This window comes from Onychostoma macrolepis, chromosome 01, assembly GCF_012432095.1.
Source record: "Onychostoma macrolepis isolate SWU-2019 chromosome 01, ASM1243209v1, whole genome shotgun sequence".
NCBI classification, from domain to species: domain Eukaryota; kingdom Metazoa; phylum Chordata; class Actinopteri; order Cypriniformes; family Cyprinidae; genus Onychostoma; species Onychostoma macrolepis.
In genome coordinates, this window is record NC_081155.1 from 7,072,628 (window position 1) to 7,093,050 (window position 20,423).

At 38.3% G+C, this 20,423-nt stretch overlaps 1 protein-coding gene across 1 annotated transcript; it reads right to left on the reverse strand.

Annotated features, from left to right (window-relative positions):
- Positions 1-733: 733 nt before the first annotated feature.
- b3gntl1 (UDP-GlcNAc:betaGal beta-1,3-N-acetylglucosaminyltransferase-like 1) lies at positions 734-20,213 on the reverse strand. The gene is given in 13 exon segments (XM_058791184.1): positions 734-1,364; positions 2,166-2,240; positions 2,721-2,789; positions 3,733-3,868; positions 5,367-5,447; positions 5,449-5,489; positions 5,562-5,657; positions 10,277-10,372; positions 11,254-11,319; positions 13,356-13,420; positions 18,427-18,526; positions 18,736-18,852; positions 19,920-20,213. Coding segments are annotated over 13 exon segments (1,122 nt in total). The 5' UTR covers positions 20,019-20,213; the 3' UTR covers positions 734-1,283.
- Between the last annotated feature and the right edge of the window lie 210 nt (positions 20,214-20,423).

Below are 20,423 nucleotides of genomic sequence, written 5' to 3' on the forward strand. Positions count from 1 at the left end.
ATCAACGCGGCTGGCGGCGTGTGATGAGGCACAGCTGGACTGAATGAAGCCTCATCACCGCCGCTGTTAAATGCCCAGCGCCTCCTCGGGAGACCGGTCTCTTCCCCGTGCATGCACGCTGGTGTCCTCGTGGGTCCAGGAAGGGAGCGTGAGGGACTTCCGCGCCACCGAAGACGTGAGCTGCCGAACCCGCGGTCCGGACGAAAGCCGCACCCGTATTACGGCCGTCGGACCAGGATGTCGGGCCGTACAAGTCCTACCAAAGGCCGTGGACGACGTGTAAGAGCCGCCGCTGTGATGAAGCCGCCGCCCTCGCGCCCCGGACCCGAGTGGGAGCGCGTGCGGCCGCCGGACTCCGCCCCTTCCCTGGACCCTTCCCCTTTTGGAACACTGCCCTCCTGCACAAGCCCCGCAGCACGACGAGGACACCAGACCCCCTGTTTATTTTGGACACTTCTTCCCCTGGACACTTTATTTTGTTAATAAAAGCCTCTCCGAGGCCTGACGCCACACCCACTGTGTCTGTCGTTGGCTCCTCCCGTCACAAGTGTTTATTACGTTTGAAATATGGATATTTTTCTTACAAAAACGCACGGATTCGCTACAGGAGGCTTTTATTCACCCCCCGGAGCCGTGTGAGGCACGTTTTATTACGGATGCGTGCGCTTTATTTAACGTGTTTTGGACTGTTGAACAAAAACACTGCAATGATAGAGCTTAGAAGAGCCAGGACAAATTTAATATAACTCTCTGAAAGAAGAAAGTCATATACACCTAGGATGCCTTTAGGGTAAAGCATGGGCTAATTTTCATTTTTGGGTGAACTAACCCTTTAAGATGGATGCGTCTGTGGGAAAAGGGTTTATTGTGAGTGTCACTCGGGAACGATGGAGAAATCCAGTGACACAGGGCATCAGGAATGCAAGCAGACGCCTAAATGAGTGAGTGTGTGTGTGTGTGTGTGTATGTGCGCCTGCATGCGTGTGTGTGTGTGTGTGTGTTGTAGTGTAGGTGCTAGAGGGATGTGAGAGGTTTCTCAAGCCGGGAACTCTGGGAAGGACAGCAGGAAGCAGTTCGCAGCTCTCACACACATTTCACTCAGAGTTTTGACTGTCTTCTATAGTTTGACACTCATCTGATGAGGGTTTCTTTCCTCCAACTCTGACAGAAAAGGTTGTGCGTTCTTATATTCTCATTGAGACGTGACTCAGTCCCATTATGAAACTGAGTCCCATTATTGTCAGCTGAGCTGTCACTGTATTGAAGCCCAAACCACAGCGTCTTCAGCTGAAATGATAATAATGGATTCCCTCCTTCAGCTGCAGCGAGCGCAGGTTTCCCTCCAGGACTCCGTGGGTCATATCCTACACAAATTACACCATTATAAATAATATATAAATATACAAATACTTAAGTAATTATACACATATTAATAAATCATACTTTTATTCATCCAGGATGCATTAAATTGCTCAAAAGTGCCAGTAAAGTCATTCATAATGTTACAAAAGATTAACACTTCAAATAAATGCGGTTCTTTTGAACTATTCATCCAAGAATCCTGAAAAATAAAATGTATCAAAGTTGCCTTGATGCATCTTGAGCAGCAAATCAGCATATTAGAATGATTTCTGAAGGATCATGTGACACTGAAGACTGGAGGACTGATGCTGAAAATTCAGCTCTGATCACAGAAATAAATTACATTTCACAATATATTCACGTAGAAAACAGCTGTTTTAATTTTTTTAAATATTTCAGATTTTTACTATATTTTTGATCAAATAAATGCACGCTCAGTGAGCAGAAGAGACTTCATTCAAAACCATTAAAAAAATCTCACTGCCCCCACACCTCAGTTAATATGCTGTCTATGTAGGGCGCAGACGGGAGAATGAAACAGCTGTGTGTGTGATAATATCAGATCCAGACAGTTTCATTAGCAGGGAAACACAGATGATGATTGTGATTGATACGAGCCTCACAGTCATTTGGACCAGAGAGTGTATGTATGTGTGTGTGTGTGCGCGCGCAGCGGGCCGATATTAGAGAAAAGTCATTTCCTGTGTGCTATTAAAGTGTGTTTCCACACACACACACAAACACACACACACACACACACACTTGCTAGCTTCACACACACACACACACACACACACACTCACCAGCTTCACACACACGATGAACGGCGGCGATGCGTTTGTGAAGTGCAGCACAGGAATCCTGGGTTTGGGTCGTTCCTGAGAGAAACACAGAAAACGAGCACGTGTTTAACCGCAATATCAGCGCTTCACTGTTTAATTAGTGGTTATTAATAAGCTCAAGTGAGTGGTTTCATCTCTTCATCTTCAGATAATCGCTGCTCTGCAGGAAGTGACTGTTCCTGTGTGGATTGCGGTGGTTTTGGCCGCTGCGCCGTGTGCTTTCATACGCTAAAGTGGCTAATGATGGATTTCCCAGGAAATTAATTAGTCACCGCATGTACTTCTGCAAACAGCTGACGGCTAATCTGTGTCTGAGCATAAATGCCAATTCATTACTAGTGTTATATATGCATAACTAATCACTATTCTGCATTTACATCAACCACCTTCCCATGAAAATGTTCCCAGTTGAAACTGTGATTATGTTCCTGTAGTAAAGCATATAAAACCACTGTAATTCTGCATTAAAGCGAGTGTTTGATCATAAAGAGATTATAATGAGCTGAAGTGACTCACCTTCGACTCCTCGTACGTGTAAAAGCCTTTCTGAATTTTGTTCTCATCTACGTCACAGAACGCTTTCACCTGCGATCACAAACACAGACACAATAAAGAACAGCACAACAGCTCTTCAATTGCTGAATTATTAAACATGAATTAACTGAATATTAATTAAATAACTATTGAATATTAATTCATTATTGCAGTGCTGTGGTGTTCTGGCTGGTTGCTAAGGGCAGTTACTAAGGGATTACTAGAATTTGCCTTAATATTTATAATTAATAATAACAACAATTACCATATTATTACCACAAATGTAAACTTTAATTTAAATATGATTATCTATTCTATATCGGCCCTTCAGTATTGTGAATATCAATAATAATGAATTATTTTTAATGAATCATAAATATATATATAAAATTTTAAGCCCCTTTAGTGTTTTAAATAATACTAATAATAATAAATTATTTTAAATTAATCATGATTATTTATTTACTTCAGTATTTAGGTCCAGTATTTTAACTTAAAATAATCTAAATAAATTATTAATTGTTATTTGTATTATTATTATTGTTATTATTTATTTACTGTAGTACTTTTAAACCCCTTTAGAATTTGTAAGTACTTAGTAATAAAATAATAACATTAATAATAATAATAATAATATTATTTTTAAAACTAATGTATTTTTGTATTTTAAAATCTATTTTGTATTTCCTTATATTACTGTACATAGACAAGGAAACTTCTAATGGTTGTTTTGAGCAGTTACCCGTTATCTTCTTATGATTACCAGTCCCTTATATAATGATATATATTATTAATATAATTAACACAAATTTTATTTTAAAATGTTAGTATTTTTAAGTTCCTAGTGTGATTATGATGATTTTTCATTTATTTGAATTATTTTAAATGAATTATTATTTATTTATTTTAGTATTTTAAAGTGTATTCTGTATTCCTGATATTATCGTTTGTAAACATGAGGAAGCGTCCAGCGATTCTGTGTTGGATCCCGTACCTTCTTCTGATTGGTGGGGCTCAAGCTGCGGTAGAGTCTGCGGCCCTGTTTCCCAGCGTTCCACACGGTGAAAGATTCCCATTGGCTGAGCACTCGCTCCTGCAGGAAGTCGACGCGGAGACTCCAGATGGTCTCTCTGAGAGCAGAGGACAGGAGACGTTAATGAAGTCTCTCACATCACACACACACTGCAGCGACAGCGAAGGAAGCAGGAGCGCTTCAGGTGGAAACATGCTGCTTCGGGTTATTTAAAGAGCGCTGAGCTTCCTCTGCGCACATCCCTCACCCTGCAGCATTATAAAAGCCAGAGATCCATCAATCAGCACTCAACACTGAGCACACACACAGAACGAGACTGACAGACAGCTGCGGCCCGCTGGACCCACGGAGAGAAAACGAACGGAATCCCTGAGTCAGAGGATGCCACTCATTCCAGACAGAGACAGATAACACTCACTCACTCACTCACTCACACACACTCACACACACACACACACTCACACACACACACACACTCACACACACACTCACACACACACGCACACACACACGCGCACACACACACGCGCACACACACACACACACACACACACACACACGCGCACGCACACAGATGAAGTGACCCGTGAGAATATGAGGATCTTGAAATATTTTTTTCCACTGATAAACTGTAACAAAAACAACATTCAAGCTGAATGTGTCATGCAGGATTATAAAACATGTGCTTTCATTGCATGTCTGGAAAATCATTTTTCAATAATTGACAATCATAATAAAATAAATGTTAATTATTCATTAAATTATTTTTTATATTTAATAATAATAATACTACTAATAATAATTTAATATTTTAAAAGACCCTTCAGTATTGTTGCTTTATTATTATTAATATTATTAGATTATATAGAATGTATCATGCTTATTTGTTTATTTTAGCATTTAAAGTCCCTTCAATATTTTAAATACATACGTATTTTAAATAAATACATAAACAATACAAAACTTGATTTATTCATTATTGTAATTATTTTGATTATATTTAGCCATTTGTTTATTTTGAAGTCTCTTCAGTGTGCTAATTAAAAATAGTATTTATTAATTAATATATTTATTGATTTATTTATTTTATAGATTTTAAACAATTTATAATAATGTTATTTATTCATTAATTTGTAATCATTTTAATTATGTATTTATTTTAGTAGTCCTTTCAGTATTTTAAATAATAACAATACATAACTTTACTTATTCATTATTGTTTTTTTTAAATTATATTTAGCTATTAACTTATTTTTAAGTCTCTTCAGTGTTAACTAATTAAAAATAATACAAAATATTATTTGTTTTTATTTATTTTAGTAGTTTAGTTTAGTAGTATTTTAAATAATTTATATTAATAATGTTAATTATTAATTAATTTGTAATTATTTTTATTTATGTTTTTTAAGTCCCTTCAGTATGTTAATTAAGAATAATTATAATAATTAGGCCCCATGAGAAAGAAAAAAACACACCAATAAACTGTATTAAACTGTATTCACGTACAGTGCTTATCTGGAAATATCTGGCATGTCTGTTTCTTTGATTGACAGCACTATGTTTCAGACTGATACAGTGACTGTAAACTGACTCACTCCAGCACTGAATGTGTAGCTGCGTGTTCATGATAGCGATAAACCAGCAAACACTCGTCCACTCGGATCACGTGACCTCCGGCGAAGACTCTGGTAGAAGAAGAGCAGATCCTCAGGAACGCCCTGACAGAGAATCAGTTCAGATCACCGCCGATCAGGAGATTCACATCTGTTTTGGCATCAGAAGAGCCTCACCTTTCCTCCCTCGTTGAACGGACCCACTTTCTCAAACCAGTCACGAGAACAGAACCAGGTGGGCATGATGACCGTCGGCCCGTGAGACGTGTACACCTGATTTAGGACAGAAATCAATACGTTATTCATTAAAGATGCACTAAACTGATGAAAAGTGACAGTAAAGACATTTATAATGTTACAAAAGATTTCTATTTCAAATAAATGCTGTTCTTCTGAATTTACTATTCATCTGTGAATCCTGAAAAATAAAATGTATCACAGTCGCCACAAAAATATTGGGCAGCACAACTGTTTTCAACATTGATAATCAGGAATGTTTCTTGAGCAGCAAATCAGCATATTAGAGTGATTTCTGAAGGATCATGTGACTCTGAAGACTGGAGTAATGATGCTGAAAATTCAGCTTTGAATCACATAAATAAATTACATTTTAACATATATTCACATACAAAACAGCTATTTTAAATTCTAAAATTATTTTAGATTTTTACTGTATTTTTGATCAAATAAATGCAGCCTTACTAAGCAGAAGAGGCTCAAAGAAATTGCATCAGGTAATTTTACTATCCTCATTTAAAGGCAAAATGCTCAAAGAATCAGAACCAATGATTTTGGACAAATGAGATTTCATTATGGGCTATTTACGACAAAAACAACACATTAGCAGTTTCTTTACCGCAAGTGACAGGATTTGTTTCATTGGTTAAGGTTAACACACATGAGGAAACAACAAATAATACCATCGGAACTTAAAATCTGAGTTTTGTCCACCAAGCAATGTTTGGTCTCCATTTCTCTCTGATGTGTTTAGTAGCTCCGCCCACAGCAAGTTCTCATTGGTCAAAAATCACTGATTATTAAACATCAAATATGTTCTGACTGTCTGCGATTGTTACGCTGCATTTGAGCTTCCAGTCTGTACAGGCCAATCCTGTCACACAGCGTCTGGCAGATAAAAACCATTTACATGTTCACAACACTCTCGAATCACACACACACCGCTCTAATGAGTTTACTTTGGCCGCGTGTGTTCAGACCGAGAGTTAAAGATCAGGGAGAGCCAGACTGAGAAGGAATGAAAGACGGAGTGGAGGGAGGAAAGACAGGAATATTTCAATGATGACAAAATAGATGAAATCAGTGATGTGTTTCAGGGCAAATAAACTAACTACAGCACTGGGATCTGTGTGCACTTAGGGATGGGCGATATGGACTTAAAAATATATCATGTGAGTTTCTGCTATTTATTGCGATAATGATATCAATGACCATATTTCATATGCATCTGCTGAGAGACGAAAAAAAAAAACCCTCCTGTTTCTTTAGAGAGAAGTATTATCTTGCCTACTTTTACCAAAAAAGCACACAAGTAATGTAACATATGTTTCATTCATGAAACATGGACGCCATCGCGCAGAAACTCCTCATAAGTGTCACAGACGTAATAAAGCTGATGACGTTCCAGGAAAAATGGACATCCAGCTATCTGTAGATGAATAAAAAGGAGACAGAAACGCTTGAACTAAACAAACGATCACTCCATAGACAGCAAGGGTCCTGCCACGCTCAAAGTCCAGAAACATAGTAAGAACATCGTTAAAATTGTCCATGTGACATTAGTGGTTCAACTGTAATTTTAGGAAGCTATGAGAATACTTTGTGCGCAAAATCATGTAAACATGAGGACGAAGCTTTTATCGACGTGTGACAACACCGGTAACACCGCGGGGAGGGTGGGGGTTTGAGTTTTTCCTCTTTTTGTTGGTGTTGTTTTGGAATTGCGCTCTCATGCTAGTTTGCCCTGTTTTGTAAAACTGGCCGCTTGATGTAAAAAAAATTAATTACACAAAATTTAAATAAAGTAAAAATCAGCAAACACTGTGGAACCAAATAAATAAGAAACGAATGTTTAAACCTCCAAAATCACCTTATAAACGGCAAAAGTCATCAGGCTTTTCAAAATCCCAAAAATTGCCAAACAGGCGCTTTTGCATTTGGTTTCTAAACGAAATCTTCTGCCATCGTCTTGTCTGTCTCGACTCACTCTCCTCACGTGATCAATTAAATCTGTCTGTGATGTGACTCGGCAAGCTGCATTGAGCAGCCGCGTTCAGTTTTTAATTGTAGTTTAGTGTCTGTTCTGGAACTTTATTACTATAAAAAAAAAATCAAATCGATGGTGGAGTCGGGGCATAACCGGTGATGCGACTTAACACCGGTAAAACCGTCAACACCGACTATCACAGCAAGCCTACGTAGAACGTTACGAGCAGAGGAACGCACACGCATTTGTCGTGATACTCTCCATAACGTGGCAGAGAGTGACTCAGGAGAGAAGAATTGTTGAATAAAGTTGTTATTTTTGTATTTTCCTAACCTCATAAAAAGACGGGTGAACCACTGGATTATTTTAATGATCTCCTTGCCACAGGAGATCTTGCGTTGATCGTGGTATGACCCTCGCTGTCTATGGAGGGTCAGAAAGCTCATATTTAATCAAAAATATCTTAACTTGTGTTCCGAAGACGAACAAAAGAGTTTTGTTCGAACTCTTATGAGTTTTGAACGACATGAGGGTAAGTAATTAATGACAGAATTTTCATTTTTGGGTGAACTCTCTCTTTAATGAAGCCCAAAATCACATCACTAGGTCAGAACATCTTCAATAACAAACTAAAACCTGCTGTTGTTACTAGTTCAGTGTCAAAGATCATGTGTGTGTGTGTGTGTGTGTGTGTGTGAGTCTGCCCGTATTCAGACACTGAGCTGGTGCGAGTGTGTCGTAACGGAGATGTTGCCCACTGGACACTGTGTGTGTGTTTCACTGGATAACCTCGTCTGGAATGTGCAAACACACCCAAGAGAAACACGACTCCCCTCTCAGTGAACGAGAACATGCGGAGGAGGAACTCACAGCAGAAAACAATCATTCAAATCAGATTTTCCTGAAGGAAAAATGAGCGTTTATCATCTTAAACATGCTGCCATGATGTGCACCAGGTTGCTAGGGTGTTGCTATGCAGTTGTTAAGGTGTTCTGAGTGTGTTAGCTTTGTTGTTACTATGGTTTTCAGAATGGTTGCTGCATGCAATCCCTAAGGTGTTGCTAAGATATTGCTATGTGGTTGCTATGAAGTTGCTAAAGTTTTGGCAGTTGTTAGGGTATTGAGAGCAGACATAGGGCGTTGCTAGGATGTTGAGCGTGGTTGCTATGCAGTTGCTAAGGTGTTGGTAGTTACTAGGGTGCTGTGAGCAGACAGGGTGTTGCTAGGATGTTCTGTGTGGTTGCTATGAAGTTGCTAAGGTTTTGGCAGTTGTTAGGGTGTTGAGAGCAGACATAGGGCGTTGCTAGGATGTTGAGCGTGGTTGCTATGCAGTTGCTAAGGTTTTGACAGTTACTAGGGTACTGTGAGCAAGCATAGGGTGTTGCTAGGATATTCTGCATGGCTCTTGGACAGTTACGAGGGTGTTTTGGATGGTTGCTAAGACGTTGTTAGGTTGTTGTTAAGGTGTTCTTAGCATGTTACTGTGGTTACTATTGTTTTCCATGGTTTCCATGGTGCTGTGAGGAGTCACATTACTAGGATGTTGTGAGTGGTTGCTATGCAGCTGCTAGGGCATTGCAGAGTGGCATCATGGTGTTCTGGTTGTGTGTGTTGGTTGCTAGAGTGTTGCTAAGGTGATAAAAAGTTACAGTGTTTGCTATGGTGCTCTTAGTAGTCCCTACGATGTTGCTAGGAAATTCTGGGTGGTTGCTAGGCAGCTGCTATGATATTTCTATAGATGTATGCCAGGTTGGTAGGCCATTTCTATGCAATTCCATGTAGGTTGCTAGGGCACTGCCAGGCAGTGCTACAGTGTTCTAAACGGTTGTTAGGTGGTTTCTAGGGAAATGACAGGCAGTGCTACAGTGTTCCGAATGGTTGCTAGGCAGTTGCTAGGGTGTTATTAGAATTTTATGTTGCCGTGTGAAACAGCACTTATACTTTCTCTCTGTTTGGGACGGTAATTGGAGTGTTTTGGGGATGATTTGGGAAGGTTCCACACATCGGTCTGACCTCACGACCCTCGGGATCCGTTTCCCGCCAGCGCGTGTGACGCTTACGCTTACGCCCGCGCACCGTTTCCGTGGAAATATCTGTCTTCAGGTACACATCCTGTTTCGGTGGCGACCCGCTGACCGTGTGGCACGCGACCCCTCAAAATACAACACGCCTCGCCTTTCCTCACACACACACACATCCTGCCGACACACACACACTGAGATATACAGAGATCAAACAGACTGTCATGAAAGAGACACACTCTTCAGATCCACTTCCTTCACTTCCTTAATAAAGCGCACAATATTCTGAAGGGAAAAAAAGTTACTTTCATTAATGTTTTTATAATGGTCTCCCCCATTTTTACTGAAAAATAAAAACCACAAATCAATTTTCACAATACAATTAATTTCCAAAACTGATAAAACCTGCATGAAATCGAGCCCAGCATTGGTATCAGTTGTTGGTAACTAAAGCGAAAATATGCTTCCAATATGTTTGAATTTATTGGCAAGAAACCTGACTCGCTGTCAAGGCAACCAGTAGTGAAAACACCCACTAACGACCTCATCGCCAGCCCCTGGCGACAAAAGTCGCTGCTAGTGTGAACGCAGCTTCAGATCAAAAACATGCATTCAGAAAATGAATGTTGATGTGATGAGTGTGAGACCTGTGTGAGGAGCTGCTCTGGACTCAGAGAGTTGATCCACCTGGTGTAACGTTCAGTGGAGCCCTCAGGAACGCGAGACACTTTACAACCCACAATCTGACAAAACACACACAACGTTAGTGGCAAATATGGGATTTAAGGTGTACGTTTTTTTTTAAAGAAAAGAATACTTTTATCAATGATGCATTAAAGTGATCGAAAGTAACAGTGAAGAAGTTTATAAAGTCAGAAAAGATTTCTACATTTATAAATGTGTGTGTGTGTGTTGAGTAAAGACTGGGCAGATCACAACACAAACTCAAGTTACAACCTAAACCAACACACACACCTTAACCAAAACATAACATTCGTGTTCACTGGTCCGCCTCATTTCCTGTCATGTGATCAGTCGTGCTCTGTTTGTTTAGCGCCGCAGCTCTTCAGTCTGTCTCCGCTCCGCCCGCTGTGACCCGGGGTCAGAGGTCAAAGCAACAAACCCAGCCCTCAAAAAACACTGTAAAAATAACTGCTGGCCCTCCTGCTGATGCTGCTTATGAAAAATACACTAGACCATGTTTACTGTCATAGTGTATCAATTTGGTTCATATGTCAAATTGTGAAATATTATTACAATTTAAAACAGCTGCTTTCTATGTGAATATATTTTAAAATGTAATTTATTTCTGTGATCAAAGCTGAATTTTCAGCATCATTACTCCAGTCTTCAGTGTCACACGATCCTTCAGAAAACACTCTAATATGCTGATTTTCTGCTGAGAAACATTTCAGATTTTTATCAATGTTGAAAACAATATATTTTTGTGGAAACTGATACATTTTATTTTTCAGGATTCACAGATGAACAGAAAGTTCAAAAGCACAGCATTTATTAATCTTCTGTTACATTATAAATGTCTTTATTGCCACTTTTGATCAATTTAATGCATCACTGATGAATGAAAGTATTAATTTCTTTTAAAAAGTGTGTCATTACTCACTGCGGTTGGATTCGCTGCAGCAGCTTCATACTGAAGTCGAACTCTCTGAGGCTTCATAAAGTCATCCTGAAACACACCATCATCAGAGCATCAGTCAGGAAGTGTGTTTTGATGTGCATATATAGCTTAAAAGACACAAAACGATACTTTAAATCAACAACATAAATGCATAAGGACGAAATGATTGCACTTTCTTATTTCTAAATATTCAGTGATTTTTAAAACAGAATGGCGCATTCGGTTCATATGTGACCATCTCGTAATCTCCATCAGCGGATCATCGGGAGGTGTTTTATATACAGCAGCGTTTGGTTTTCTCCTAATGAATCTGTGTGTTTAAGTCCCGGTAGCTCCTGGAGGAGAGCAGGATTCCTGGCATTCCTCTGAACCTCAAGGAGAGCTGATTTTGGCCTCTGGAACCCAGCGCACGGAAAAATCCCTCCGAAATAACCGGCCTGTCATTCCACAGACAGCAGCCATAAAACCACCATCTGAGTAAAGTCAACAGAACTAATGGAGCTACATCTGTAGGAGTGTGTGTCAGGATTACAAGAGGCATAAATCACAACCAGACACACTTACAACAACAAAAACACCCACAAACAGCAGAGAGTACAGTAAAGTGAGAAGTATAAATCATCTGGATTTTTTTCAGTTATTACTAAAAGACCATTTCAACCAAAAATGAACATTCTAGCATGATTTATTCAGCCTCATCAGTTATTTTAAAATTATTGATGTGTTATATGTATGTGTATATGTGTTATATCATAGTATTTATTTACATAATATTTTAATAATATATTACTTTAATAATGTATATTTACTATACAATATTTAATATTTTAAATTAGCTTCCATTTTTATATTTTCTATTTCAATTAATATTAGGTTTAGAAATTCTGTTATGTACTTTTGTTATTTGTATTAGGTTTTCCTTTCTGAAATATTTCTATTTATCCTTAATTTGTGTTTATTTTCGTTTTAATTCAAGTAATTTCAGTACTTTCACTTATTTAGTTAACTTAAGTTTCTAATTTTCTTTTTTTGTTGTTTTTCCACCTAATATTTCTATCTTCTATCATTTCAGCACATTTTAAGCAAATGAAAACAATTTGAATAGCTTTAGTTAACAGTAGTAATATATATATATATATATATATATATATATATCTATATCATTTATATATATATATATATATACACACACATATACATACACACACGCATACATATACATTTATTTATTTTTTTTTTTTTTAACTCTCCACAAATATTATGAACTGCTTTGAGTGAGAAACAGACTGAAATTGGGACTATTTTTAAAGTGCTTTTTGTGTTTGGGGCTTGATGGAGTTGATCACTTGTCTGGAAATGAGCAGCTTGAACATTCAACTAAACGTCTCCTTTTAAGTTGCACAGAAGCAAGAAACACACAGGTTTGGATCGACCTGAGATGGAGTGAACGGTGAGAGAACTGCTCATCTGTGTGAAGCGCTGCTGTGAGTCTGAAGAAGAGCGAGGGAAGGGTTGCTAGTCTCGCTCTCACGCTCTTTCTTGCGACAGAGCTGGACGCGATCGGCTCCAGCGGCTCGGCAGGAGAGACTCTCACTGACACATCAGCTTCACGATCACAGATCTGATTACACAACATCACTGCGAGGGCACATGCTGAACATTTCGACACTAAATCACTAACACAAGCGTATAGGTTTGGTTTTAGCATCATTATTATGGACTGCGCTGCTAGCAAACGCAGCACAAAAACAACAGAAGTCAATGGAAAGCCTCCATTATGTGTGAATTTCTCATGACTTTCACACACCGCAGGGGACTCACACACTCAATCTGAAGCATATGTTTCTGTATTGAGTATCACAGTGACTCATCGGCTCTCCGTCAACATGAAACACAACAGATGCCATCGTGAACCTAACAAAAAGCTGGATTTACATGCATATATGAACATGTTTCACCTTCTCACCACGCTTTAGTCATTCATTGAGCTCCTCTGACAGCTCTGTCAAACACACACCATCATTAGGAGTGTATTTACACTCACAGGTGGTGCATGTCACACACACACACACACACACACTCACCGCGTCCTGAAAGCAGAGGAATCGTCCGGAGCTCTGACGCACCGCCTGGTTTTTAGCAAATCCGACTACAAAAACAAGCAAAATTATGCAAAAATTGTGATGATTCATTTGTTTCTTGATCAATCTATTACAAATACCACTAAAACATCTGTACCTTACAATATCATACCTAATTAGTTTTATATATATATATATATATATATATATATATATATATATATATATATATATATATACACACATACACACACAGTCATGGCCAAAAATATTGGCACCTTTGGTAAATATGACCAAATTAATCTGAATTGTTAATCCTTTTGATCTTTTATTTAAAAAAAAAAAAAAAAAAAATGAAATCACAAAAATCTAACCTTTCACTGGATAATAAGAATATAAAATGGGGGGAAATATCATTATGAAATAAATGTTTTTCTCTAATACACACTGGCCACAATTAACGGCACCCTTTTATTCAATACTTTTTGAAACCTCCATTTGCCAGTTTAACAGCTCAAAATTTTCTCCTATAATGCCTGATGAGGTTAGAGAACACCTGACAAGAGATCAGAGACCATTCCTTCATCCAGAATCACTCCAGACCCTTTAGATTCACAGCTCCATGTTGGTGCTTCTTTTCTTCAGTTCACCACTCATTATCTACAGGGTTTAGGCCAGAGGACTGGAATGGCCATAGCAGAAGCTTGGTTTTGTGCTCAGTGACCCATTTTTGTGTTGTTTATGAGGTTTGTGTTTGGATTATTGTACGGTTGGAAGATCCAAACATGGCTCATTATAAGATTTCTAACAGAGTCAGTCACTTATTGATTTTTTTATCTGTTGGTATTTGATAGAATCCATGATGCCATGTGTCTAAACAAGATGTCCAGGTCCTCCAGCAGAAATATAGGCCCACAACATCAAAAATACAGCAGTATATTTCATTGTTCACATGGGGTACTTTTTATCCCTGTGTTCACCAAACCATATACTCAAAAGTTTGCTGCTAAAAAGCTCATTTTTAGTTTCATCTGACCATAGAAGCCAGTGCCATTTGAAGTTCCAGTCGTGTCTGATAACTGAATATGCTGGAGTTTGTTTTTGGATGAGTCGAGGAGAATTTTTCTTGAAACCCTCCCAAACAACATGTGTTGATGTAGGTGCTGTTTGACAATTTTGTTTTAAGGTTTTCTGACCCCGAGACTCAACTATTTTCTGCAATTCTCCATCTGTGGTCCTTGGAGAGTCTTTAACCTCTCAAACTCTTCTTCTCACCGTGCATTAGGACGATATAGACACACGTCCTCTTCCAGGCAGTTTCCTAACATTTTATGTTGATTGGAAATTCTTAATTATTGCCCTGATGCTGGAAATGGGAATTTTCACTGCTCTAGCTCTTTTCTTAAAGCCACTTCACTAATTTGTGAAGCTCAACAGGAAGCCATGGCTGGATAATTCCATGTTCATAATCACCCTGGAGTGCTCAAAATTGTGAATACGAATGGGAATATATTTCAGAGATATTTTACTCAGAAAAAACATTTATTTCATAATGATATTTTAAATTCTTATTATCCAATGAAAGGTTAGATTTTTGTGAATTTTTTTAATAAAAGATCAAAAGGATTAACAATGCATATTAATTTTCACAGCCTTCTTTGATCATGTTTACCAAGGGTGTCGATATTTTTGGCCATGACTGTGTGTGTATATATATATATATATATATATATATATATATATATATATATATATATATATATAAATAAAGGTCGACCGATTCATCGGTTTTGCCGATGTCGGCACCGATAGTTGATTGCCACAACTATCGGTTATCGGCAAAAATCCATGCCGATAGTTTTCCGGTTTGCAACCGTTGCCAGAATGGCTGAGAAGGGTCCGCTGGCATTATACAGGCGGAAATCACTGAGAGCACGTGTTGTTTATTGTGACACGTGACACTGCGCTGGACAGAGCGGGAAACTCCAGACGCGCATTTAAATGCAGCCGACAGAAAAGCCTGCCGCGGAACAGAACGCCATTCACATAGTTTTCTATTAAATTACATTATATTTGTCCCAAATCGTTGTGAATGTATATAATGACTTCACCCTAGGCTATAAATTATGTATTGTGCATTTTTCAGCAAAACGTTTGTCTTTCTGTGGCTCTAATAAAGTCGGTAATAATAAGAGCTGTAATAGATCCCGCGTTCTCTTTCCACTTGCTCTGTGTTTTTAAACACCGAACTTCAAACTCATTTATGCCACATTGTTCATTCTTGAAGCAAACTTATGTCCGTTTGGTGATTTAAATAAATTGTTTTAGACCGCCACTTGAATTGAACGCAAAGCGTCTGGTGTGTGTGTGTGTGTGTGTGTGTGATACCTCTGAGTTCTCCTAGACGCAGCGCTGCGCGACTAACTTTTTTTTTGTTTGTTTTTTTTGATTAGATAATTATCAAGTGTTAAAAAATAGAAGCAAATAAAGTGTGTGAGTACACATACAATATCCATATGTATGTAATTTTAATGCTATGGCCTTGTGTAGATATTTAAACATGGCCATCTTTAAGCATGACTGTTGAAATTAAATGGTAACATTTAACAATAAAAGTCCATTCGTAGCATTAATGAAAACTGTAGAAGTATTGTTCCTTGTTAGTGTTTTCATTTCAACATTCACTATTAGCTACTAATAGGCTATATTTTTACATTTTAAAGTTTCTTCTTTTAACATTAGCAAATTATGAAATAACTTTAATGATCAATATAGTAAATAATATTAATATTTTTATTCATTTACAAAGTATGGTTCAGTACTGTTGCTGCTTTTTTTTTTTTTTTTTAATAGTAAAGCACTAGCTCTCTTTCAGTATCCATTTTGAAAACTATCGGTTGATTAATCGGTATCGGCCAGTGTGGTCCAACCTAGCTATCGGTAAAATCCACTATCGATTAGACCTCTAATATATTTTATATATTTTATATATATATATATATATATATATATATATATATATATATATATATATACACACACACAGTGAAGAAAATAAGTATTTGAACACCCTGCTATTTTGCAAGTTCTCCCACTTAGAAATCATGGAGGGTCTGAAATTGTCATCGTAGGTGCATGTCCACTGTGAGAGACATAATCTAAAAAAATCCAGAAATCACAATGTATGATTTTTAACTATTTATTTGTATGATACAGCTGCAAATAAGTATTTGAACACCTGTCTATCAGCTAGAATTCTGACCCTCAAAGACCTGTTAGTCTGCGAGATTTTGGGGAACAACCTCCTTCCCTCAGTTAGACCATTGAAGATGGGTCGAGGCTGGGTCTTCCAACATGACAATGACCCGAAGCACACAGCCAGGATAACCAAGGAGTGGCTCTGTAAGAAGCATATCAAGGTTCTGGCGTGGCCGAGCCAGTCTCCAGACCTAAACCCAATAGAGAATCTTTGGAGGGAGCTCAAACTCCGTGTTTCTCAGCGACAGGCCAGAAACCTGACTGATCTAGAGAAGATCTGTGTGGAGGAGTGGGCCAAAATCCCTCCTGCAGTGTGTGCAAACCTGGTGAAAAACTACAGGAAACGTTTGACCTCTGTAATTGCAAACAAAGGCTACTGTACCAAATATTAACATTGATTTTCTCAGGTGTTCAAATACTTATTTGCAGCTGTATCATACAAATAAATAGTTAAAAAATCATACATTGTGATTTCTGGATTTTTTTAGATTATGTCTCTCACAGTGGACATGCACCTACGATGACAATTTCAGACCCCTCCATGATTTCTAAGTGGGAGAACTTGCAAAATAGCAGGGTGTTCAAATACTTATTTTCTTCACTGTATATATATATATATATATATATATATATATACACACACACACATACATACATACATATACACACACACACATATAATGTCTACATATAAATAATTTAAAATAACTATAAACACTTAAATGCGCACAAAGTTGCAAGCAGCACTGATTAAAACGTCTCATCTCAAATATATGAACCTCACATTCGAAATATTACTTTATATTCCGCTTTAAGAAAATTAAGCCAATTTTTTCTTAATAATGAAGTACAGATCTCACCCCAAATCTCATTACGATATAGATATATATAGATTTTTTTTAAACTATAGGTGAATTACATTTTCAAGTATTTATATTTTTGGGCAGTATATATTGCATTTCCTTTCATTTCATTTTATGCTGGTTTAAAAACACTGTATTACAATAATAATAATCATTATTAAGAATAATAAAGTAATGGTCCTACAAATATAAATAGGCTTTGTTTTCTTCATGCAAAAATATATATTTTGTTTCCTTTTGATTTTGGGGTGAAATGTGGCCTGGAGACTCACCTCAAAATTACATGAAAAAAAAAATACATAGATTATCAACCAAGTAGGCCATATATTACATAAAAATGCTGACACTGTTCTTCTTATCAATTTATCTTTGGAGCAAATAAACGTCAGATGTGGTTTGTATTTCTGAGGCTCATTACGGGAAGTCTTTTACAATCAATGCATTTGAAACAGTCACTGAATCAAATTACTGTTCAGTGTATGGAATCTGACGAATCATTTGAGTCAATCAAACTGAATCAAACTGAGTACCAATGAATCATTTGTCTTATTTTGCTGTCAACCCAAATATTCTCACACTCACACGCACACACACACACACCTCTGTCAGCATTAACACACACGGCGTCATGCGTGACAGGCTGCTGTCACACTCATCGCCTATTTCTGTGCAAGATCAGCTACATTAGTTGAGTTAATCCTGTTAAGACGGCCTGCGCTCTCTCACACAGATCTCAGTGTGTGTGTGTCTGTGTGTGTTTGATGCTGAAAGCTCGGTATGCTGAACACGGAGAGATTTTGAGCTCCCAAAAGCAGCTAAACACTGATAAGAAACTTCTTCTGATTCCTGAAGTGCACGGACAGAGTGTGTGTGTCTGTTTAACGTCGCGTGAGCTCCACACATGTGTGTCATGATAACTGGGTGAATGTGAAGACAGGAACACACACACACACCTCCACGTGGGCTGGATGAGCTGTGGCCTGAGATCAGCATGGGAAGACCTCTGTCCTCGAACCTCTGCCTCCATCTCTCCAGCAGCTCTCGGGAGTTATCCTGACACACACACACACATACACATATGAGATTGTGTCTTATTAACCAGACTGATATTCATATTCAGTACGAGACAGTGTAGAGTGTTTGTGTGTGTGTGTGTGTGTGTGTGTGTGTGTGTGTGTGTGTGTGTGTGTGTGTGTGAGTGAGTGAGTGAGTGAGTGAGTGAGTGAGTGAGTGAGTGAGTGAGTGAGTGAGTGAGTGTGTACCGTACTGCCGTCGTCGTACACGGAGAGCTCCATTCGGTCCTGGAAATCCTGCTCCAGTATGGCCTGCAGACACTCGTCCAGCCAATCAGACGCATTAAACACGGGCATAATCACTGACTGAACAACAACAAAACTGTTTAGAACAGAGAACTACAGAATACAATAGAATTTAGCACAATGGAATAGAATAGACAGAACAGAACACAATAGAAGAATAAAACAGAACAAAATACAGTGCAATAAAATACACTGCAACAGAATACAGCAAACAGAATAGAGCGAACTGAAGCAAATAGAACAGAGAACAACAAAATAAAATAAAATAGTACAGAGTAGAATGGAATTGAATTGAATAGAACAGAATACAATGTCAGCACAACAGAATGGAACAGGACAGGACAGGACAGAACAGAACAGAACAGAACAGAACAGAACAGAACAGAACAGAACAGAACAGAACAGAACAGAACACAAAAATAAAACAGAAAGTACGGTGAAATAAAATGCACCGCAACAGAATACAACAGAACAGTGTACAATTGAATTGCATAGAACAGAATAGAATACATGTAAGAGAATATCAACACAACAGAATGGAACAGAATACAGTGCAATTAAATAGAATAGAACAGAACAGAACAGAACAGAACAGAATAGAATAGAGAACAACAGAAAAGAAACAGAATATATTAGGATAGAGCACAACAAAATAGCACAATATATCTAAATAAAATAGAGCATTAAAGAACAGAATACAATGCAGCACAACAGAATAGATCAGCACAGAACAGAGTACAGTGGAATAAAATACAGCTCATCAGAACACATTAGAACAGGATGGAGCTAACAGAATAGAATAGAGCACAATGGAATCAAATAGAACAGAGTACAATGAACAAAATATCAGCACAACAGAAAGGAACAGAATAGAGCACAATGGAGTGGAACAGAACGGAACAGAGCACAACAGAATAGAATAGATGTACCATTCTAAATCATGTATTAGCATTATTAACCACAAGTGTGGACATTTTCCACTAATATATCACGAAAGCAACAAAGTATCAAGTTACTTTCAATATCAGATTCATATTTTCTGTTTAAGGTTCACTTAATACCTATAAAGCGTCATGTTGAACCAAAGACTATACTTCATGCTTGAAAGCGACTTTGGTTGAGCTCACCACTGCGGCGCTCGCGCCCTCTGCTGGTTCAGCGCGCTCATGAGACGCGCTCGCGCTGCAGGGGCGCTTTGGCGCGGGCTCGGGGTCTCCGTCGCTCATCTCTCACACACACACATGTGCAGCGGTGCTCCAGAGATTCTCTTCACACAGAGGATGCTAAACCTGAGCTCACCGCGCTCTCCAAGTGTTAAATAAGCGCTGAGATCTCCCGTGTTTTGCTTCTTCATTCACTCGAGCCGCGCACGTGTGTGTGCTGATGAGCGCACGCACGCAGGTCATTTCCGCTTGAGGGCGGGAGCTGAGAAATGATTGGACGAGGGAAAACGCGGACATGCATGTGCTTCGACCGAACGGCTGTCACTCAGCGAGCGCAGCTCTGATTGGACGGAGGAGGAGGCAACGTCACACACTATCGACAAGTTATGGCTGTCAAAATAAATGCAGTATTACTACTTTTTCGTTATTCGTTAGCAATTACTCAAAGCAACGAATATATATATATAT